Source organism: Mirounga angustirostris, unplaced genomic scaffold, assembly GCF_029215605.1.
Source record: "Mirounga angustirostris isolate CCGP_5_RB_7025 unplaced genomic scaffold, mMirAng1.0.hap1 SCAF_14, whole genome shotgun sequence".
In the NCBI taxonomy this organism is placed as follows: Eukaryota; Metazoa; Chordata; class Mammalia; order Carnivora; family Phocidae; genus Mirounga; species Mirounga angustirostris.
This window is the reverse complement of record NW_026991722.1, coordinates 76,414,359-76,438,692: the sequence shown is the minus strand read 5'-3', so window position 1 is coordinate 76,438,692 and position 24,334 is coordinate 76,414,359. Positions and strand designations below refer to the sequence as shown.

The 24,334-nt window shown below is 39.9% G+C and overlaps 1 protein-coding gene across 6 annotated transcripts in view; it reads left to right on the top strand.

Annotated features, from left to right (window-relative positions):
• The window catches only part of HECTD4 (HECT domain E3 ubiquitin protein ligase 4), a 192,843-nt gene that overhangs the window by 39,205 nt on the left and 129,304 nt on the right, over window positions 1-24,334 (top strand). For all 6 annotated transcript variants that reach the window (XM_045887621.3, XM_045887620.3, XM_045887619.3 and 3 more), the window contains exons 2-7: window positions 9,801-10,318; window positions 14,556-14,645; window positions 15,237-15,367; window positions 18,290-18,398; window positions 19,062-19,200; window positions 21,797-21,967. In XM_045887621.3, coding sequence (XP_045743577.2) covers window positions 9,801-10,318; window positions 14,556-14,645; window positions 15,237-15,367; window positions 18,290-18,398; window positions 19,062-19,200; window positions 21,797-21,967 — 1,158 coding nt within the window. The remainder of the gene's footprint in view (window positions 1-9,800; window positions 10,319-14,555; window positions 14,646-15,236; window positions 15,368-18,289; window positions 18,399-19,061; window positions 19,201-21,796; window positions 21,968-24,334) is intronic.

Genomic DNA, 24,334 nt, shown 5'->3' with positions numbered 1-24,334 from the left:
TTTATTTTGGTGTATCCCTTAAGTCCCAATATCCCAATAGTTGATTATTGCTAGAAAGAAGTTGCTGTGGCCAGTGGCAAAGAAGGTAATGACTATGCACTCTTCTGGGATTTTTATGGTTTCAGGTCTCACATTTAGGTCTTTAATCCATTTTGAATTTTTTTGTGTATGGTGTAAGAAAGTGGTCCAGTTTCCTTCTTTTGCATGTTGCTGTCCAGTTTTCCTAATATCATTTGTTGAGGAGACCATCTTTTTCCCTTTGGATATTCTTTCCTGCTTTGTCAAAGATTAATTGACCATATAGTTGTGGGTTTATTTCTGGGTTTTCTATTCTGTTCCATTGGTCTTTATGTCTATTTTTGTGCTAGTACCATACTGTTTTGATTACTAGAGCTTTGTAGTATAATTCGAAGTGGGGAATTGTGATCCTCCAGCTTTGCTTTTCTTCAAGATTGCTTCGGCTATGTGAGGTCTTTTGTGGTTCCATACAAATTTTAGAATTGTTCTAGTTCTGTGAAAAATGCTGTTGGTATTTTGATAGGGCTTGCGTTAAATGTGTAGCTTGCTTTGGTAGGATAGGCATTTTAACAATATTTGTTCTAACAAATATTGGGATGTCTTTCCATGACCGATCTCTTTATTCATAAATATTTCAACATGTATCGAAAAGATAAGGACTTCTTTAAAAATCATAACCACAAAAATATTTCATATCTTTAAATATTAATTCCTTTAAATTATACAGGTAGTTTTCAAATTTCCAATTGTCTTATAGTTGTGCTAATATTTTTTAAAGGTTGTTTGAATCAGGATCTAGATAAGATATACACACTGAGATTGGTTGACTTTTTTTTTTTTTTTTTTTTGGTAAGACTGCTTCACGGGGGGTGGTGTATGTTTTCATCAGTAGGCATGTAATAACTGCTGCTTATGATGTTTGCAGCTACTAAAGCTCAAATGCCTAGATCTATTCTGTCATACCTTCATTAGCTGGAATGCTTCTGTAAAGGGAACTTTTCTTTCCTCAACTGTTTGCTTATCTAGGTGTACAGTTCATATGAGAAAGGCAGGATAAATGTTTTGACTCTTTACCTGTATTAACCACTTTTCAAAATGAGTTGGTTTGCCAACATCATCGAATGGTGATTTTTTTTTTTCTCTTATTATAAGCTTGTGGGTTTAAATGTATTCTTTTCGTTTTTTTGTTGTGTTTCTGCCCATTGAAGTTCTTGTTCTTATTGATAAGGCAAAGTCATTGTTTCTCAAAGTACAGTTTTTCCAAAGATAGGTGAATGACCAATAAGCCCATGAAAGATGCTTAACACCATTAGCCAGTAGGGAAATGCAAATCAAAACCACATGAGTTACCATTTCACTCCCACTTGGATGGCTCTAATCAAAAGACAGATAATAACAAGTGTTAGCAATGATGTGGAAAACTGAAATCTTCATACAGTGCTGCTGGGAATGTAAAATGGTGCAGCCACTTTGGAGAACAGTTTAACAGTTCCTCCCTAGGGTGAGCAGAGTTACCATATGACAGCAGTTTCACTGTTAGGTTTTTATCCCTCGTGCTTATATACTTATGTCCACACAAAAACTTAAATGTTCATAGCATTATTCATAACAGCCAAAAAGTGGAAACTCCAGTGTCCCATCAACCAGTGAATGGATAAATCAGATGTGGTATCCATAAAATGGAATCATTCAGCAATGAACAGGAATGAAGTGCTGATGCATGCTACAACATGGACAAATCTTAAACAATGCTACGTGAAAGAGGGTATTCACAAAATACCACACATAGCAGGATTCCACTTATATTTAATGTGAAGAATAGGTAACTTTATAAAGTAGATTAGTGATTGCGTAGGGCTAAGAGATTTGGGGGAAAATGAGAGATTACTAATGGGTACAGAGTTTCTTTTGAAGGTGATGGAAGTATTGTAAAATTGTGGTAATGACTGCACAACTCCAAATATACCAAAAGCCATTGAATTTTGCACTTTAAGTGAATTTTATGGTGTGTGAATTAAATTATAATAAACCTTTTATAAAAATTATTTTTGAAGACTGCCCATAATTTCCCAGAGAGCCTGCGTCAGATGTAGATTCCAGGGCACATCTTAGACTTTTCGAAACAGTCTTTGTAAGTGGATCCCAAGAATCTTTTTTTTTTTTTTTTTTAAATACATCCAGGACTTGTGATTCACACTGTTTTGAATTATCAAAGTTCTTTGTTATGCTGTGCATCCCAGTAATTTCCTATTTTTGCGGCTTCTAGAGCGGTAAAGTCTTCCTCTTCCACATGACAGCCTTTTAATTTTATGAAGCTTGCTCCCCCTTCCAACTCCTCCCTTGCAGACCACGCATCCCTAGTTCCTTAACCGTTTCTCATGTGACATGATTGCCAGATTAGTCAAATCACCCTCTTTTGGACTCCTACTAGTCTGCTAATGACTTCTTAAAATGAGGTACTCTGAATTGAACAGGATATTCCGGTTATAGTTTGACCATTGCAGAATATAAATGGGATTATTACCTCCCTTGCTCCTGACACTGGAATTCTTCTAATGCGTTTTAAGATTGCATTAGCATTTTTTAAAACAGTGTTGGCTCAGACAAAGCATGTGTTTAATTCCATGCCTCCTTTCCCCCATCCCCAACACTCCCAGTTTTTATCTAGTCAGGACTTCCTTCTTTCAGGGTTATATGAAAAAATTTCCTTTCTTGGTGGTGATCTGGTCTAAAATAAGGAAATCCTAACAGTTGTTTAGCAGTTTTAGCTTTTTCAGAGCACTCCCTGAACATGTGTTTTGACCTTAGCTGTGTAAATGGAGGCGGGTGTTTGGCCTCATTTTTACAGATATAGAAACACAGACTGAGTGAGTTTAAGTGAAATACCTAAGGGGAAATTGTTACTTGCAGAGTCTGGGCTGGAACCTAGTTACCCCTAACTCAGTGGTTTGAAATCTTGGCCACACATTGCTTTCACTTGTGGAGTGGAAAAAAAGTCTGGGTCCCATCCCTAGATATTCTGAGTTAATCTGACTGGAGTGGGGCCCACTCATTAGTATTGTTTTAAAAAGCTCCCAAAACAATTTATTTTTTAAAGATTTTATTTATTTATTTGACAGAGACACAGCGAGAGAGGGAACACAAGCAGGGGGAGTGGGAGAGGGAGAAGCAGGCTTCCCGCTGAGCAGGGAGCCCGATGCGGGGCTCCATCCCAGGACCCTGGGACGCTTAACAACTGAGCCACCCAGGCACCCCTCCCAAAACAATTTAAATGTGCAACCAGGGTTGAGAATCACGGCTCTAACTTGTATTCTGGTGTTCCCTCCTTCCATTACATGTGTTTTCTTCATCTGATTAAAAGGCTCTTATGTGGAAGAGGAAGAATTTTCTATTGCTCCAGAAGGCAGATTTATAATTAGTCCAGCTGAAAGAGGGTTACTCCGATGTATGGTGGTGAGAACCAGATGTACATCCGAAGAGAATTATTCTTGGAATTTATGTATCTTCTCATTAATTTATCAAACATTTATGTGCCACACTGTGCTAAGCTCTGGTAGTACAAATGTGAATAAGCTATGGTTTTCCCCCTTTTAGTTCTCAGTTGAAAGAGGGGACAGATTGTGTAACGCCACACTACTGTGTTGTTTACATATTAGAGTTACACGGTTTCCTTCTTTGTTACATTTTTCTATTTAAAAACCAGTGTTTGGGGCGCCTGGGTGGCTCAGTCATTGAGCATCTGCCTTTGGCTCAGGTCATGATCCCAGGGTCCTGGGATCGAGCCCTGCATCGGGCTCCCTACCGCATGGGGAGCCTGCTTCTCCCTCTCCCACTCCCCCTGCCTGTGTTCCCGCTCTCACTGTGTCTCTGTCAAATAAATAAAAATCAGTGTTTGTGTTTTGTTTACTAAAATGTATTTATGCTAAGGGTTTGAATATATCATGGTATGATAATTAAGTATGTGAAGTGAGCAGTTAACAAAGTTCATCTCTTCAGAGAGCTTTTCCTTTACTCCTAATGAATCATCGACCCATTCCCATTGTGAAATAGACACATATTTCCTTAGTTTGTAGTGGATCCTCTGATAGAGGTATGTGCTGGATACTGTGGAAGCACATAGAAGCTAATTTTGGAAAGGAGAAGAGTGAAAGAGAGTAAGGAAATCAGAATTTTTCAAAAGTAGGTAGCAGAGCTGAATTTTGAAAGTTAGGTAGGAGTTGGGCTGAATGGGGTGAACATTTAGGCAAAAACGCCAGGAGATGGAAAAAAATAGGACCCTGGTCATGGGGACATGACAAAAGATGAAAACTGGATGGGGCCAGGTTAAGATGGAACTTTCATGCAAGAAGAATTGGAAAAGTGATTTCTTAGATACTGAGTCCTCAAAAGTTTTTGTTTTTAAGTAATCTCTATGCCCAACATGGGGCTCGAACTCACAACCCCGAGTTCAAGAGTCACATGCTCTACCAACTCAGCCACCCAGGTGCCCTGAGTCCTCACAGTTCTGGCAGTTCTGCCATCAATAGCAGGTGTGTGAAGATGTGGGCGAGATCGCTGAGTGCTGGAGCAGGTTTTACAGGGTTGATCCAAAGCAGAACACTCTGGAAACTAGTCAGGGGCCATTCTAGTTAAGGCACCAAGCTAGGGGCTAAAACTCATGAATTAAACTGTGAAACTTAATCGTGTTATCAGTTAAGTAAAAGACCCTTTTTAAAAATAGGAGATGTTGAAAGAGAATTCAAATGAACCCATATTTCCAGGATTGGATAAGGATATGCAGCTTCAGGGTTTAATTTAATTGTTAAGTGATCCACTCTTGATTTAGCCTTTCATATTAGAGATAGAATTCCATCCTTCCATTCACAATTCATTTACTTGGTTCACTTGAGATCTTACATTCTGTAAATTACCATATGCAATTCAGTTTGGCCATGATTGCCATCTTCGTAATGTGAAAAAAGTAGGAAAACTTATAGAAGCGTTTAAAAATCCACTCTAACATTTGAGAGGATTTCCGTATTCTATAGCCTTTCCTGCAAAGTTTTGTTTGCAAGTCTGGCCAGTTGATCTGCTTTGAAATAATAACCCAAGTATAAATTCCTTTTATGCTGACAGGTACATATAATGAATTGGTTAATGTACCATACTAGGGAGTACAGTAATGTAATTCATCTGTTTGGAGCTTGAGTGATCCTGAGTATTAGTATATGTGCTCCCGAGGTGGGCACAGTCCTGGGTTTTAAGTATCCTTTCTTCTTGGAGAGTGAAAGGTTTTATTGTTCATCGATAGCTCCCAATATCTGTGGTCTTCCCCATCCCACCATTCAGTCTTCCCTCCTAACCAGGAATCTAACCAGCCCTATGTTATTTGCTGCCAAAGTGCAACAGATGGAACTAGTCAGTGGATTTAAGGACAGCATATCCTGTGGTACTGTGATGATTTTTTTTGTCAGATGTCCCCTCCACCCCCATTTAAAATCTAGCAATTGTGTCACCATTTGTTTGACTACCAGTTATTTAAAGATAGCGTTTGCTTTTGAAAAATATCCCTTTTAGTTATGATTGCTTAAATATGGACTATTTAACTTGTCATCACAGATTTTTTTAATAGAGAAAAATCCATGTTTCTATTACCACAAATACTAATGACATTTCAAATTGAACAAGTATGTTTTACACAGTCCTACTTACAGGGCGTATATAATTTTTCTTTTTCTTTGGTTTTAACTTTAAGTTATTGTGTAATTTCCATTGTCATGTTTTAATTGAACACTTCCTATTAAAGATTTTATTTTTTTGTTTGACAGAGACAGCACAAGCAGAGGGTAGTGGGAGAGGGAGAAGCAGGCTCCCCTCTGAGCAGGGAGCCTGATGCGGGGCTCGATCCCAGGACTTTGGGATCATGACCTGTGCCATCCAGGCGCCCCTTCCCTTCTATTTTTTAAATTTTTATTTAAGATTTTATTTTTTTAAGTAATCTCCACACCCAACGTGGGGCTTGAGCTTAGAGCCCCAAGATCAAGAATCACATGCTGTACTGACTGAGCCAGCCAGGTGCCCCTGAACACTTACTTTTTAGATACTGAAATTGCTTCTACTTTTTCCACTATAATAAAACTTCAGTGCATTTATTTCTGAAATTTTTTTTAGGTTAAATTCTTAGAAAGATGCCCTAATCTTTTCTGTCAATTATTGGTTTAGTTAATTTCTTCATTTGTAACGTTCTCTACTACTTCAAAAGCCTCTCTCTGCTTTTTCTCACTATGACAATTGAAATGCGTGTTGACATTTCACATTTCACATCATGGCTGGCGGGTGCTTGCTCTTGTATTTTTCCACATGGAAAATGGAGAGAAATTGGCTGAAATGAGCTGATCCTCTATAACTGCTCTTACGTCGAATATTGGAGTCTTGTTCAAAGCCAGATTTGGCTGGCAAAGAATATTTTGCTTACCTTCTGTTAGGCTTTCCAGAATGATTGCTGTTGTCTTAGCTTAAACTTGTGTGTCATGTATGATAAAAATTAATGCAACACATTACTTTGAAAGTTCTTCTATTCATTGGGTGACTTTATTATCACTGAAGTACAGTTAGTGACCCTTCCTTCTGATTAAGGATGATGGGGATCTTCCCTTAAGTAGTTTTCCCCCTTTTTAAAGAGCAAAGTGTTCATTTTCTAATGACATTCTGGTCTTTTTATCTTCTTTAAGAGCAGTTACTGAGAGCAGTGGTTTTATATGAGGATCTGAGACAAATCTATTTAATATTCATAAGTACCAGAATAGATCCTTCATAGCTGACGTACTAAAACTCAAAGGTATGATGTCTTTATGAAATGATATTTGGCCATGACCTTCAAACTTAGAATTCTGAAAAGCAGCAGTGTGAAGCGCACGGTTCTTAGTTTTCATGAGGGGCCATTGGAATGGATAATGCTGAGTAATCTAATGGATTTCTGAAAGCATAGTGTGCCTTAGATACTGCTAAATCAATAAACATAAGTCACTTAAGTGTATCATATAATATTTGGTTAATTATAACTCCTATCTTTTCAGAATATGTCTTTCAAGTGGAATGCCAAAATACAACTGAAGTACTTATAAAAATAGAATCACAAGGAAAGTGCAGAAGTATATAGTGTTTGTTTTTTTTTTCCAGCTAGTCTTAATGTTTGGAGTTAGCTATAGATTCAATCATAAACGTCATTATGAACCATGAAATATCACATTTTAGAACCACTTATCTTTAAGATTGATAAAAGGAAATCGGTGGGTTTAATGTTACTGAGTTGTTCTTTGATTCTTGGGTCTAATAAAAGTCTATTGAATTTTTTAGTAGTTGCTTCATATAACCTAAGTAGATCAGTGTACCATAAATAAAATGTGGGGAACACCTATGTGTTTCATATGTATTTTATATCAGAGTTGAGTGAAAATCACAAAACCAATACTGGAAAGCTCTTAAAATTTGTTTTAGATGTTCCTAACTAGGAAGACAAAGTTTTGTGGGTTGTTTTTTCTTTCAATTTTATTTGAGAGCGCATGAGCGAGAGAGAGCATGGCCGGGGGTGGGGGGGGTGTTGGAGGGAGAAGCAGGCTCCCCGCTGAGCAGGGAGCCCGATACAGGACTTGATCTCAGGACTCTGGGATCATGACTCAAGCCGAAGGCAGATGGTCAGCCGACTGAGCCACCCAGGCGCCCCTTAATTCTTTTAACAACATTAAAATCATCTTGGTCTTTGGTTTTGATTTTAATGGTGGAGGCTAATTTTTGAGGGGAGATCCTAGAAGGAAAAAAAAAAGGCAGTCTAGCTTCCTTGGATATTGATTACAGCTTCAAGGTAGATGGTTGCCCTTGAAATGTGATTTTTTTTTTTTTTTAAGGAACTTGAGTTATTTTATCTGCTGCCATGTGAAAAATAATCAAAAGGGTGATTTGTGTTTGAATCCAGTTAAAAGGTAGGAAAATGCAGTTTGGTATGACTTGATTGTAAAAGACCATTTAAACATTGTTGTTTTAAAAACTAAAAATGGCCCTAGTTTTTAATTTTAATATGACTTGGAATATAGCTTTACCCAATGGTACTTAGTTGAATACAGATACAGCCTGGTTGGAATTTTTTTCCTTTTGTTTAAAAATTATCATACAGTTAAATTGACCTTTTTAGGGGGTTTATTGTTCTCTGAATTTAACACCTATAGATTCACGTCCCCACCACCACCAGGATACAGAACAGTTTCTTCATTCCGAAAAACTTCTTCATACTATCGCAATATTAGTCCTACCCTGCCTATTCCCCTAACCTCTGACAATCACTGATCTCTTCTCCATCACCATAGTTTTATTCTGTTGTTTTTCCAGAAAGTCCTAAATGGAATCTTACAGATGCAACCTTTTGAAATTGGCTGCTTTCCTTCAACTCAATGCCATTGAAATTCATTGAAGTTGTGTGTTTCAGTGGTTCTTTTCTTCTTATTGCTAAGTTGTTTGAAATCTTATGGCATTTGGATGTTATTTCTGATCTGATAGTCTGGCACTGAAATTCAAATTGTTTATCCTTTTCTTTTTCAACACTGAACATGTTTTTCAAATAAATGAAGTACATTTTTTGAATTGGAACTATTTATAAGTAGGCTCCACACCCAACGTGGGGCTTGAACTCATGACCCTGAGATTAAGTTGCACACTCTACTGACTGAGCCAGCGGATGCCCCAGAATTTGTTGTTTAAACAACATTTTTTCAGTTCAGTGACTTGCATATATAGCTAAGCAAGGCAGTTACAGTGTTTACATTGTTCTGGAAGTTCTTGTTGTTTTATTGGGCTAACAGTTTTTAAGGGCAAAATTTGAAGTAGTAAAAGTATGTTGCAGGTTTCTGAGAGAAATAAAGTGATCCATAACCTTTTAAAATGCAGTGCCAATGACGTGACAGAATTTTCTTTGCTTTTATTTCAATCCTCTTCTCACCCTGACTTTCTGGTCTACTGAGAACCAGATACCCTGGCGCCTGATAGTCTGTTTTAATGTGCTTGCCCCTGGAGTGCCCTCCTTTGTTGCTTACAATAGTCTGTTCGTTTTAACCTAGTTGAAGTTCTGTGCATCAACTTTTTGCATCATAAAGTTAAATTCTTTATCTTGATAGCTGGTTCCTGTTTTAGGATTAAGGATTTAATGGTTTTATTCCCCTAGCTGCTGAAAGTCCAGAGGCCTCCTGGCAATTGTATGTTTTGGCAAGAAAATAGTAGTGATTCCTCTATCAGTATGAACTGAATAAATCTATACCATGTCACCAATTGAAATAATGGATTAACAGTAGTAAGAATGGAGTGTTCTTCAGAATCAAAGAACAATACAGTATCAGTCATTTATGAGTAGGTATATTCGATTCTGAAGATAAAATTTTGTTCTTTTCACTTACAATCCACCTGGTAATGGGAATTAGAGACTTACATTTAACTCCAGAGCATTTAATAAGGACCTGTACCTCAATTTTCTAAAATAAATTACTTGAATTAATTTCTGACTTCCACACTTAACTGTTTTCATGATTTGGCTTCTTTGACTTAGGTCTGATATTACTTTTAACTGGAGCACTAGCAGAAACGCCACGGGAAAAAAAATCCCCAGCAAATACCTGGCTTTACAGCACATGGTTTCATATTTGGCCCCAATTAAGCTGATGTATGTGGACCATTTTTAGATACCATTGGATATATTTGCATCCATAGATGAAAGCCATGGTGAAAACAGTACCTACCAACTTCTTTGTTTCTTCCCTTAGATTTTAACATTTGAGACCAAGAACCCGACGGAATTAGCCGAACGTCTGCGCTCTGTTTGTGGGAATCAGAGCAATGCCTACGCGCGCCTGCTGGAATACCGCCTGAATGCCTTACGAGGACTGTGGAATGCCCAGCGCCAGCTGGCCTTGGAGGAACAGCATGAACGAGAAAGTTCGGGTGATGAGGAAACATTGGCTCTGCTCAAACGCCAGGGCTTGTTGCAGCAACCCGAGCAAGCTCCCTTCACGTCTCGGATGGGGCTCCTGCTGGTCTTCCCCCTTATTCAGTCCCAGAGCAGAACGGACCCCTCTCTCTGTAACATAACTGCTGAGGTGCTATTGAACTGCCTTCGTGACTGCCAGCCTTTGAGCCTGACCAAGGAGCCTGCTGACTGTCTCAATGGAATCGAAACTTTGCTGTGCTCTTGGCTAGAGGACCCTGCTGACACCGGCCGACACATCCCACATAAGCAAAAAGAAAATGCCGCTGCTGCTCTGGTGGCTTTGGCCTGTGCCAGGTAAGGACCAGCAGAGGCACTCCTTGGTGGCCTCGTGACGGCTGCTGCCGGTGGGGGGCGGGGGGGGTTGTTGGTGAGTGAGAGGCAAGCATATGTGATGGAAGTCTTAACATCCAGTAGTCCTTCTTTGTTGGCAGTATTGAATTTCGCAGCCTCGACAGTGCATAAGATACTTCCACCAAAACTTGGCACCAGGACCCTGAGCTGGAGCCTAAAGTTCAAGTGTTTGCTGTCTGCCATCCTGTGATAAAGCTGAAGGAGCTTAAAAAGGAGAGCCAACCCTTGCCGTTATCTACTCACCCCCTAGACGACTAGTGCTTTAGGTCCAGCAGTTAGTGGAGGATGGTATATCTATATTTCTCCTGGAAGGATGGTCAGAAAATGGGTAGAGCTGTTAATTTTTTTTCATGGCTGTCTTACAAGGAGTGTTTCAGCAAGTGTGTGGGTTATTACCTGGACTCAGTCACGCAGGCTTGGTCACAAATTGTATTTCTGGACCATGATGCTTGCCTCCATTAATTTAACTGAAAGATCTCTCTGTATTTGTCCAGATTTAATAGTGTGCCATCCTTTGTAAGCAGAGGTTACTGATCTAATATCAGTAGGAAATGTTGGAGTTACTTTTCTGGGAGAGGGTCTCTACATTCTCTTGCCCAGTAACCTGTATGATCATTGGCACAATTTTGTGAGAAAAAGGTTCACTGCCCTTGCTTGCCTCTAAGCTAGTTGTCTAGAGACCAATTAGGACCATGGTCTGACAGATTAGTGTCACCAATTAATGTCACTAATCTGTGCTGCTCCCTTCAGAGTTCTTCTTCTTCTTCTTCTTTTTTTTTTTTTTTTTTAAGCAAAGTGTATGTGGGAAAATTCTTCTTGGAAGATTATGAAGTTCTTGGTTGTAAGACTTCCCCTATTTTTATGGTTTCAAAGTTGACCTTCAAATGGTTGAATCTCAAGCTATTTTTAAGGCAAAATGGCACCGTCAGTTTCTTTGCCCTGAGCAAACTGTCATAGCCTAGTTTTAGATCTCTGAAGACGGGTTGACTGTGGAAGTCCTGACATGAGCTTAAATCTGGAGACATTACTGGGTAGCACTGAAATAAGCTTTCCCGGAAAGGCTTTATATTAGATTGATAGTTTGCATTTGTAGAAGACCATTTCAAACCCTCAATAGACTTGTTAATACAATAATCCTATTTTGGGGGGCACCTGGGTGGCTCAGTCGATTGGGCATCTGACTCTCGATTTTTGGCTCAGATCATGGTCTCAGGGTTGTGAGATCAAGGCCCATGTCGTGGTTCCGTGCTCAGTGGGGAGTCTGCTTAAGATTGTCCCTTTGCCCTCCTCCCCCCCCATGCATGCGAGCGCATTTTCTCTTACAAATAGATAAATCTTTTTAATTTTATTTTTATTTTTATTATTTACTTTTTAAAAAGATTTTGACAGGGCGTGAGAGAACACAAGCAGGGGGAGTGGCAGAGGGAGAGGAAGAAGCAGGCTCCCCACTGAGCAGGGAGCCCAATGTGGTGCTCTATCCCAGGACTCTGGGATCATGACCTGAGCAAAGGCAGACGCTTAACCTGCTGAGCCACCCAGGCACCCCTAAATCTTTTTTAAAAATCCCATTTTGAGAGAATTAAAAAAAAATTTAAAAATATTTAGAGAGCAAGACCGTGAACAGAGGGAGGGACAGAGGGAGAGGGAAACTCTGAAGCGAACTCCTTGCTGAGCGCCGAGCCCAACATGGGGCTCAATCCCACAACCCTGAGATCATGACCTGAGCCAAAATCAAGAATCAGACACTTAACCAACTGAGCCACCCAGGCACCCCGAAAATTTGCTTCTAGATAGGATTGTCTTTAGACAGATTTGGAATGTTAGGAATAATCAACTCAGTTTTAAACATTTTCATTTATTGAACATGGAGTCAAAAAACTTATTGTGCCCACATTCAATCTGATAGTTACTGAAGTTGTTTCATGTGCTGGAGATTCCAAATTCCATACAGAAATGTTGAAATGAATGTTTTTATTTTCTTCTTGGTGTTTTTTGTTTTGTGTTTAAAGATGGTTCCTACATTGTGTTGCTAATATTGTCCCCTCATTCTGGACTTTCTTTACCTCCAGAAGTCCTAAGCTTTTCAGTTGGGTCATCTATTTTAATGAGGTTATTAGGGACAAACTTTTGAGATTGATGCTTTCAAAGACAAAACATTTTCAAAAAATTATTTTGAATATGCTTATTTGTTAAACCAATTTATTGAGTACCTTTGCCAGGAACCTTGCTGATTCTTAGGAATATAGTGATTCCTGGTTTCAAACCTTGCAGTTGAATGGACTCAGGTTGATTCACTTTGTAAATAATTATTTCTCACCGTGTGCAAGGTACTCTTCTAGACAGTGGGAATACAATAGTGAGCAAGATGGTTGGTCCCTCGAATTGCAAAGTTGACCTGAATAAGATAACTTCAGAGGGATATTCACTTATAAAAAGACCTACCAGGATATTTTGATAGAGAATGATAAAGTGGAGGGTGGGACAGAATTAGCTGGAGATAGTAGGGAAGGCCTTACTGAAGAGGTGACCGTTGAACAGAGGGCAGGATGAGGAGAAAGAGCCAGCCAGACATCAAGAAGTCAGTGATAGTGTGCTCTGGTCAAGAAGAATAGCTGGTGGCACAACTCGGATGCTCTTTCTGTGCTTGGGGTAGCTGAGGGGGACAGCAAAGTAACCCAGGAGCTGGAATGCAGTGGTAGAGAAAAGGGGCAGGAGAGGAGCTTGGCAGGGCTCAGGTCATGTAGGGGCTTAGGAGCCATGGAAGGAGTTTGAATTTTATTCTGAAAATGTGATTCAGTCTGGCAGGTAATAATACCTTATAGTTGGTTTAATGGTCTTAAGTGTTCCAGTGTACTTTTGCCCCTTTAACCTCACTGCATGCCAGGGAGATGGCCCTGCTGGACAGATGAAGAAGCAAAAATCCATAGGAATTAGGTGACAGGGTTGAGATGGTGTAGCTGGTGAGTGGCCTGACTCCCAACTTGAGCTTTTAGACCCTATCTGCTGCCTTCCTGCTTTATACTGTTTTTAGTTTTGATTCTTTGAACACCAGAGATAGTGAAAGGAGCAATTAAGAGGACTTCAAGCCTACTCAGTCCAGTGTCCGGTATTCCATTTCTTTTGGGGTTGAGGCATATGATACCTAGCAATTAAAGCCTTGGCTAAGAGAATAAGGCAGTGATCTGAAGTCAGCCTATCTGATACAGGCGATCATTTAGTTCAGGAAATGTTCTGTGGTGATTTATACTTGGGATCTGGCCAGGTAAGTCCTGTGCATCTTAAAAGCACCTTCTTTTAGATCCTGTTGACCATATTCTAGATTTCCCAGAATCTTGAGCCTTGGGAACCAAAAGGAAATTGGGTAGTGGTGAGCTCTGCAAGCATTAGTCACATACTTCACAGCGAGGGAAGCAGAAGAAACACACCTCTAAGCACAAAATATTTATTTCCAGGGCGCCTGGCTGGCTTTTAGTAGAGTGTGTGACTCGATCTCAGGCTTGTGAGTTTGAGCCCCGCATTGGGGTAGACTTAATAAAAAAAACACATTATTTGAATGTATTCCTTTGCAGTCATATTTAATGTGATAGTTTGGGGGAGATGTTATGTGAAATGGATGAACTTAGAGGTACCTGGATGGCTCAGTCAGTGAGGCATCTGCCTTCAACTCCGGGTCCTGGGATCGGGCTCCACATCCGGCTTCCTGCTCAGTAGGGAGTCTGCTTCTCTCTCCTCTCTCAAATAAAATCTTAAACAAAACAAAACAAAACTTAATGATATTTAAAAATGAAGCCTGGAAACACTGTTAGACTTTAAGTATAACCCTGTTCTATAAAATCTCTCTTCTAGACTAGAGAAGGACTTCATGAAATGGTGCTGAAGCATAATAGCCACATGTGTTTTGTTTGAGCCTTAGATTTTGAACCTTTATTTTGGGAGAAAATTGTTTACCTTTACAAATGCAGGGAGAACATCCTAATTGGTATAATTGGTGCTGCTCACATAGTAACTTTTTGTATGAGCCAGTGGTAATCTGTAAGAATCCAGTATATTTGGTACAATAGGTCTGATCCACGGAAGCGGATAGACCCCTTTTGGGACCCTCTCATGTGGTTAATAAAATTAATCTTGTTGTTCGGCTTTTCAATTTTGATGATTTTTCTGTTCCTCCTTTTATTTTTAGGGGATCGTTGAAAACTTTTGTCCATACGGTCCATCTGTTACAGAAACAGACTGATCTGGGGTCCCTGCCTGTAGCTGATGTACTATATAGGTAAGCTGTCACTTTGGATCCTTATCTCCCCCACACACATAAGGGAGATTTGTGCATAAAGCCTTTTAAAAAGTAGATTGCTAAACTCATCAATGAATGATTCATATTTTAAAATAAGTATATTCATCTTAAGAATTTTGTTTGTGTCATCTTCCCTCTTTGAAAGTGTTCCTAGAGTATGCTAATTCTCATTTTTTTATTTTGTGGGTTTTTAAGAAAACTGTAATAGCTTATAATGAATTCTTACGGATTTTAAGGTATGTTAAGGTGTAAAGGAGAAACTGAAAATCATTCATAATCTCATTATCGAAAGATAACCTCTCAATGTTTTGATATATGTGCCTCCTAATTCATACCCTACCCCCAACGCATGTATATATAAAACCTATGTTTTGCACACAGCTGTACTTTATTATGACCTTTCTGTAAGCACTGCTTTGTAATTTTTAAATTTAAAAACATGAATAGTTTTTCCAGATGTATATTTATATAAACCTATTTTAGTTGTCTGCTCTGTAAGATGACTTTCATTTTCTTGCTGAAATGGATGGTCTCAGTGTCTTTATGATTCTCCCATCTCCCCATTTTTAGGCTGTTGCTTTTGGAAGGGGGGCCTGGATCCCCCTCCTGTTTGCTCGGTGGCAAACACATAGTATCATGGGGGTATGAAGACATGTTGCCTGCACCAGATAGCAACACCGGCTCCAGTTCTGAAAATAAAGGTAATGTAGGGGCTTTTGCTCCTGTGATTGAAATGAAAATGTGAAAAGAGTGGTTTTAGATCGTTGTGGCAAATGATTTAGATAGAACTGTGTTCCTTTTAATTAAAAGCGCTAGGTTCCTATACAGTATGTTCATTGTCTGCTTTATCAGTACAAGTGTAAAAGCTGATACTCAGTGAGGTAAGAAAATGGATAGGTTTTGCTATCGCAAGGAAAAGGTATCATCCATATACTTTAGCCTAGGAGGCATGAATTACTTAAGTTGACTCCTGGGTATTTGTGTTTGAGCCTGGGAGCCTCAAGTTGAATTTTTATATCCGTGAACAGAATATCTGGTCTTGCTGCCTGAGCCTGATGCTGTTTCCTTTAGTAATTTATTAGGAGTGTTTTTGATGAACCCTCCCATCCTAAACTCTCCCCCCCCCCCCAAAGAAAAAGAGCAAGAGATTGTTCAAAGGAACATGAATCAAGTATCTCCTTTAACAGAATGGTCTGGATTAAAATGTTTTTACACTTTCACGAGTATTCCATATCAGTTTATTCTGATTTCTGTGAAAATGGCAGCAGCTCTCTTAAGTGACCTTCACTCGCCTGGCCTGTGGGATGGAGGAGGCCTCTCCATATCGCGTGGTCGACGTACTGAGTGGTACCACGGCCCCACAGGGCAGCCTCTTCTAGGCCGTGTGTGCACGGCCGCTCCTACCTGCGGGGTTGCAGGCTTGCCAAGAGTCCACCCTGCTCGCAAACCTGTTTGCTGTTGTAACTGGTATCATGATTATATCATTAAACATTACATAACTGATGAAATAGGAATTTAAAACACCCCAGGAAATTGTTTCTAAAACATTCAGCTTTCTTATGGAAAGATTCAAAGTGAATCTCTAAGAAATTGACGTTAATTAGGTATGGGATTCAGAGGCCTACTCTGCCCACCCTTTCATTTAGAACCCTAGATGGAGGCAGACTTCTGGGGCAACCAGAAGGGCATGGGGTGTAGTCTAAGCAGCAGGCCACCTGTGCACCTTTCCTCCCGGGGCCTGTGTCTGTTCATGTCACTATTGAAACAGTCAGGTGAGCTGGTAAGAGGAACAGGCAAGACTTTTAGCCATGACGCAACTAGACTCCATGGGAGAAGCAAAAAAAGCCTGCAATAATACCCACGAAGTTCTTAACAGAGGCTGAAATTGACATCTTTAAACAAAACCAAACCCCTTCCTGTTCTTCCTTTTACTTTCTTTAATATATCTCCCTTGGAGTAGTTTCTTACTGAGGATGATGGTGTTAAGCTGATCTACTTGTTTTTCACTCTCTTGTACCTTTAGGTTTTTTTTTTTTTTTTTTTTTTGTACCTTTAGTTTTGCTTCCACCTAGAGAATCCTTTTTTTTTTTTTTTTTTTTTTTTGGCTTAAGATTTTATTTGAGAGAGAGAAGAGAACAAGAGAGAGCACAAGCAGGGGGAGGGGCAGAGGGAGAAGCAGGCTCCCCACTGAGCAGAGAGCCGGGTGCCGGGCTCGAACCCATATGAGCTGAAGGCAGATGCTTACCCAACTGAGCCACCCAGGTGCCCTGCGAATATTTTTCTTATAATTTTAAAAGTAATATTTTTTTTTAAAAGATTTTATTTATTTGACAGAGAGAGACACAGTGAGAGAGGGAACACAAGCAGGAGGAGTGGGAGAGGGAGAAGCAGGCCTCCCGCTGAGCAGGGAGCCTGATGTGGGACTCGATCCCAGGACCCTGGGCTCATGACCTGAGCCGAAGGAAAAGTAATCTTATTTTTAATATGGAAACATTCGACAGATGTGGAAGTTGAGAGAATGCTTTAAGTCAACCTTATGTACTCGTCACTCAGCTTCAACAAGTATCAGCTCGGGGCCAATCTTGTTTAATCTTTTGCTCCCACCCCTTGTCAGACTTCTCAGAAGGCATAGAGCCTCAATCTAAAGAGGGTTGAATGAATGGATATTTATATGTTTCAAGTTAAAATATTTGAGGGAAATTAATTTTAGAAATGATTACTCACAACTGATTGCTCAGAAAACAGTTAAGTTCCAGTTGTCTTGGATTAGTAGACTGAATTCTTAACAGCATACTCACTAATGAGTGCTGTGGTGTGGGTTTCCTTTAATATGACATGTAGTAGACAAACAGTGAAATGATTATGAAAATACCAAAAGTTTTATAAGCTCTCTTTTTAAGACCAATTCTTTAGAAGGTAAGTTAGTAAACCATTTAATGGTTCTGTAGACCGATACTGTTTGTTTTAGCTGGCAGAGGATATAGCTAAGGGCAAACATAGTGGCTGGATGGGAAGTCCACAGAAGCATGTGATTTGTTCATGTATTTCATTGGTATTTCAACATAATCTCATTTGCCATTTATGGAGCTTTGGTTTTGTAGCCCAGAGTAAATTGGTGTTTACTTGCATTATCTCATTTAACCATCACAGCGACTCTTGATGTACATATTATCCTTCTCTTATGGACAAAGAAACTGAAGTTCAAAAAGGCCCAAGGGCAACTAGTAAGTGCCGCAAACTCTTAAAAGCTCACACCTTTTAAACTACAGAATCATTATTGAAAGTACTGTAGTCCTAGTCATTTCAGATTAGAATTAGGAACGCATAAATTTGACATTTTTGCTGTTCAAAAAAGAAAACTTTTGGCAGGCAGGACTAGGTTCTCCTGCTATTACCTGTTTGACCTCTTTCGCTGATTTTGGTTCCTGATCCCACATGCATTTTGGATGTTTGATTTGGAGGTTAGAGCCGTCTTTCCTGGAAGTCACATTGAAGCACTTATTTTAGAGGTGGGAGATTATCTCTCACCCCACCTCCTAATGGCTTTTTCATTAGAAAAAGCACGTTTATAATTTCACTAGAAAAAGCATATATATAATTTACTTGTGAAAAAACGATTTCAGATGCTGACTTGGGGCGCTGTCTCACGGCAGATGGTCTTTACCTGTATACTACTAACTCAGTTGGAAGAGGAGTAAGCAAATTGGGGTCTGGATTACATGGTACTCTCAGGTCAGTTGCATGGAACTTGCTGAATGATTTGGCTGGAACATTTCCTTCCTTATATAAATCTCTCTGAAGAAGACACCTGGGAGGCATATCCCCCCCACCCCCAACCCCCAAGACTGACTAGTAACTAAATAAGTCTGAACAACTTCATGTAATTTGGGTTTTCTCGGATTAGTAGACTCTTGTTCTGTTCATGCATTTCGGCTTTGTTTTGACTCTTAAAGAGCTTGGTAGCCCTCAGGTCATTGTTTCTAGCCAGAAATTCCTCTATGATTAGAATTACTATAATATTAGTGACTTCTCCATGTTGATGAATGGACATTTTTCTAGTTAAGTTTTTTTGTACTTGGATTTCACATTGGATTAACAGTGCTTTGCGGTTGGGATATAAGATCTGTGAATTGCTGCCAAAAGAAATCACAGTTTGAGATCCTTATATGTATTTAATTAGATCTTTTCCCCAACTTTTTCTCCTCCCTAATTTGTTGTGGAAAATTAATATTTGCTGTAGGTTTTCAGTTGCAAAATGTTAATGTATATTCTCTAGATATTTTGCATGGTCATTTTTAAAAATTAGGTGGAAAATGTTTGTTGTAGCGCATTGTGTGGTTTCGAACACTGCCTGCCTACTCAGCCACTATATATATATTTTTTTTTCCTCTGCAGAGGTTTTGTGTACTGCCGGAATGAGGAGCTGGAACCAGGATGGGTTGCTTTTGGCAGTGGTAATCTTCTCCACCGGCCTGTATCTTTTGATAATAAACCTCACTCCCTTTTCCAGGTCATTGACCAGAATACCCTTCAGGTAAAAAGAAAACCAAGATGTTGTCTTTTTATATTTTGAAGACAGTAGAGGAAGTTGCTGACCTCATCAGAAGGACTAAGAACACCGCTGATCTAGTTTCCTGCCGTAGTGGCAATCCTTTTAATTGTCACCATTTAGGCATTCTGTTTTCTCTGATATCTTAGAGTTTCCCCACATGATCTGTGTGAATGTGCTCCCTAAGAGTTTCTAAGGCCATCGACAAATTTTTATGATCAAAAAAAATTCTGGAGAGTCAAAGATGGTGTGTATATGTACTAGCTGTCTTTGTTTGTTTGTTCTTTTGCCAGATCTATTTTGGGAAGGCATCATTTCCTTACTTGATTTGTTCTAAACAGGCTTTCTGTGGCAGTGGGAGCCTTGAGATGAGTTTGGATAAAATCATTACGTGTTAGGGATTCCGAGCTCCTCTATAGTGCTTCCAAACCTGGCACTCATGCCAACACTTGGTGCGTTACACTGCAGTCACCCGCTCTTGTCTCTTCCCCACTACCATACATGCCTTTAAATCTGGACCCTGTCTTACCTATCTTTGTGTGCTTAGAATGTAGCACAGAGCCTAGCATTTGGTTGTTGATAATAGAAACTGTCCTTTTTCAGTGTCTCTGTGCCGGGCCCTGGTCTAGGCAATTTACATACACTTCTCCTATCTGTGAGACAGAACGATAACAGTTTTGTCATACAGACAAGGCAGCTGAGGCTAGGCATATTGTAAGCACTTGGCAAGTGTTTATTGTTCAGTGAAGGAATGTAGCTCCGACATTAAGGGACTTGCCCAAGGCCACACAATAATGGCAGCATAAGAACTTGAACCCATGGTTCTCAGCACTAGAGTTCAAGCTTTTTACATTCCACCTTCCTGCCTTTCAACCAAAGGTGAACTGCCTGGTTAGAGTTCGCATCTGGGGTGAATGCCCTGGGAGCAGTTCCAGGCAGGACTTCAGTGGAATGCTGCATCTCCTTTTGTCTGTCACTCAGCTGTGCCTTTCCTGGTGAACAGGGACTGCGTCTTATTCACTATCGTATCTCCAAAGCACACAGTAGCTGCTTAATAATTGTTAGAGGAATAAAAAGAACAAATTGACAAATAGATGCCCAGTTGACTTTTTTTTTTTTAAGATTTTATTATTTGACAGAGTACAAGTAGGGGGAGTGGCAGGGAGAGGGAGGGAGAAGCAGGTTCTCCACTGAGCAGGGAGTCTGATGTGGGGCTCGATCCCAGGACCCCAGGATCATGACCTGAACTGAAGGCAGATGCTTAACTGACTGAGCCACCCAGGCGCCCCTTGACTTCATTTTTCATTGCTAATGCGGACAGATGAGGATATGTCCTATATTTATCTGAAGTAGAATTATAAGCCTGGGAATTAGACAGATGTTAAATCTTGGGACATGTTTTTTTTTTTTTTTTTTTTTTTTTTGAGGCAATGTCCATTTCCTCGGTTTTATTGCAAAAACTTCAATTTTGTTCAAGAAAACCACGTTTTCGCTAAGTAGGTGATGTGCATTGGAGCAATTTGGGGATATCTTAGGCCAATCAGTAGCTGTCAACTTTCTAGATTTCCTGGCACTACAAGTTACAAAGTGTGGTTACAGCAACTACATTACTTTTTAACTTTTGAAATAGATAAAACAAGTCTGGAGAAAAGCTCATATGAAATGAGTTCAAGGGTCAGAAGTAACCTTAGGAAAATGAGTGACTCCCCTCGAGAGCTGGAGTAACTGAAAGTGGTTCTTACTGTTCTCAAAGGCACCTGACCTTCTCTAATTTTTATTTTGGGATTTTCAGTTCTCCTACCCTCAGCATTTTTGAAAAACCTAGTCAGCAGTTTTTTGGGTCCCCATTTTCTCTCATTTTAAGGGCTTTTCTCTTGCAGAAAAAATGAGTATGTAACTACACATTTAATGTGAAATCTTGCAAAGCTCATTCGTTATACTGAAACTGAAGGATAGTTAGTATTAGAAACACATGCCTTCGTGTCTGATACAGAGAATTGGTGTTTGTCGTTTTCCTCCCAGTGGACTGGGTGCATCTCACTAAGCCTGCATGTGCTGGGTTCGGGTCTTGCGTGTGCCTTCACTTGTTTACTTTCTCCTTCCCCTTTTCTCCCTCCTCTGTCTTCCCTCTTCCTTCTGCCCTCTTTTTCACTTCCTTCCATATTTATTGAATAACTGAGTTAGACTCTGAATTAGGTGCTGGGATATAAAAGTAAATAAGATATAGTCCCTGTCCTTTTTAAAATATAATTAATAGTCTGAAATTCTTTTTCAGAGGAATAAGGAAAACTTAGGACATTTCAGCAAGTACTATTTCTCTAAAGCTTTGTCTTTAATATTTGATAAAACACACCTGCTTAGCAGATTCGGATATTTTTAGCTTTTATCTGTCGCACGGCCCATTGAATGAATTTTTATATTTCTGTCATGTAATTTTCATCTCTTAGAGATAGCAGTTTTATTTTGACCAGGAAGCCTATTGGATTCTGATCTTGGACTTAATAGCATTAGTGATGAACTGATAGAATTAACCAGAAATTGTATGTCACCCTAATGATGTTTTCTTCCCTTTCATGTCCAGGTGTGCCAGATGGTGCCAATGCCAGCCAATCATCTCCCTGTTGGCAGCACCATGAGCACTGTGCACCTTTCTTCAGATGGTACTTACTTCTATTGGATCTGGTCTCCTGCCAGTCTGAATGAGAAAACACCTAAGGGACATTCTGTCTTCATGGACATTTTTGAACTTGTGGTAAGATTCACTTTCTCATTTTGTATCTTGGCAGAGAAATTTCCATTTGCTTTCTTTTTGTATTGGTTTACAAAGGACCCAAGAAAGTTGGAGTATGTACAGTGTGTCCACTCTTGCCTCAAAATTGGCTTTTCTTTTGGATTTCTTTGAAGGTTTCTTTGTTTGGAGTTGTATGACACAGATAAAGCGAAGCTTTCTGAAGGTTAATCTGGCAACAGAGTGCAGATAGTAATAGTTGATGTGTAGACAGTGGAATTTTTTTTTTTTTAAAGATTTTATTTATTTGACAGAGACCACGAGAGAGGGAACATAAGCAGGGGGAGTGGAAGAGGGAGAAGCAGGCCTCCCGCTGAGCAGGGAGCCCGATGCGGGGCTCGATCCCAGGACCCTGGGATCATGACCTGAGCCGAAGGCAGCCACTAACGACTGAGCCACCCAGGCGCCCCTAGACAGTGGAATTTTTTTTTTTAAATATTTTATTTATTTATTCATGAGAGTCAGAGAGAGAGAGAGGCAGAGGGACAAGCAGGCGCGCCCCGCCTAGCAGGGAGCCCAATGCGGGACTCGATCCCAGGACCCTGGGATCATGACCTGAGCCGAAGGCAGATGCTTAACCATCTGAGCCACCCAGGCGCCCCGACAGTGGAATTTTTAAGTAGAAATGCTCATGGGGCTTGTTGGAAACTTGGAACTAAATTGCAATGGCAAGATTGGAACTATAGTAGATATTGGGAATCTCTGAGAGTGAGGACAATTAAAATCATGAGAAGGCATTCATTCAGTAGATACTAGCTGTCTACTGTGAGTCAGGCAGTGTTGTCTTTAGGTGGTGGGAATACAATGATGGGCAAGGTGAGCAGGAACCTTGCTCTAATGGAGCTTGTATTCTGCCTGTTGGGTGGGTTGGAGTGGGTAGTGGTGGAGTGACAAAAATTTAACCATAAAGAAGTGAGCAAATAAGCAGATAAGATGATTTTAGGTAGCGAAGGAGAAGTCGTAGTTAACCAGATGAAGTTGGGGAATGGGGAGAGTAGAACATTCTAGGAAGAAGAGACCACAGGTGCAAAGGCCCTGTGGCAAGAGTAAGCATGTGTGTTTAGGAAATGACAGTGGGCCAGAGTGGCTGGAATACAGAGGAGAGAGCTTAGTGTAAGAAGAGCGTAGGAGCCATGGAGTCTGGAATTGCACTTGTCTACTGTGGTAGCCTGTAGCCACATGTGGCTACTTAAATTTAAATTAGAATTAAATAAAATTAAAACTTCAGTTGCTCACTCACATTAGCCATGCTTCAAGTGCTCAGTAGCCACATGTGACTGGCTTCTGTATTAAACATCAAAGATCTAGAACATTTCCATTGTTGGAGACCTGTAAAAGAAAAAAATTGCCCCAAGCCAATCTGTGACAAAACATTTTTTTTTTTTAAAGATTTTATTTATTTGAGAGAGCGAGAGAGAATGAGAGACAGAGAGCATGAGAGGGAGGAGGGTCAGAGGGAGAAGCAGACTCCCCGCCGAGCAGGGAGCCCGATGCGGGACTCGATCCCGGGACTCCAGGACCATGACCCGAGCTGAAGGCAGTCGCCCAACCAACTGAGCCACCCAGGTGCCCCAAAACATTTTTTAATGATGTAATTTATAGCCTCCTTCTGGGAAGAAATTCATAATCCTGGGAAAAAAAACCCACTGAAGTAATTTTTGAATAAATTTTGGTAGTATTTAAACTTCTTCTGGGAAACCTGTCACCTATCCGCCAGTTAACTATCAATCAGGAGTCTAATATCATAAAGTACATTCTCTTCTTTTTCTATCTAGTTTCTCAGTTTAATCGTCTTTTTTATAAGCTGTTCCAGCCACAGTGAGTCTTTGAATTGGTCTGCTGGAGATTGTACTACTTGAACATGTGTTCATAATTGTCAGAAAAGCTTGTTGTTGTTTTTAACAGACTTCCCAGCTGGCTAAATGATCTAGGTCTTTATCCTAAGTATAATGGGAAAACATTAAAGAAATTTCCCTTTCTCTGATGTGCTTGTTAGGTTAAAAGAAAAAACTATCAAAGAAATACATGAACATGGACCAAAGCTTCAGGTAGCACATCCAGGCTCCTCATGAAAAGTGAGAGCCCCTCACCCTGGTCGCTGGCTGCTGCTTGTAGGCGCTCACTTTCATGGTTCCACTTTTCCTTCTTCTGGTGGTTTCCTTCATTTCTCTAATCAAAAAACTTATATTGCTGTTTTTTGATTTATACTCTGTATATTTCGTGTTATTTTTCTCCTTGCGAAAGACGAGGATTTGGTCTAATTCCTACTCTTTTCTTCCTCATAATGCATTTATTTTATTAATTTTAATTCCTCTTTTGGTTATCTTTGTA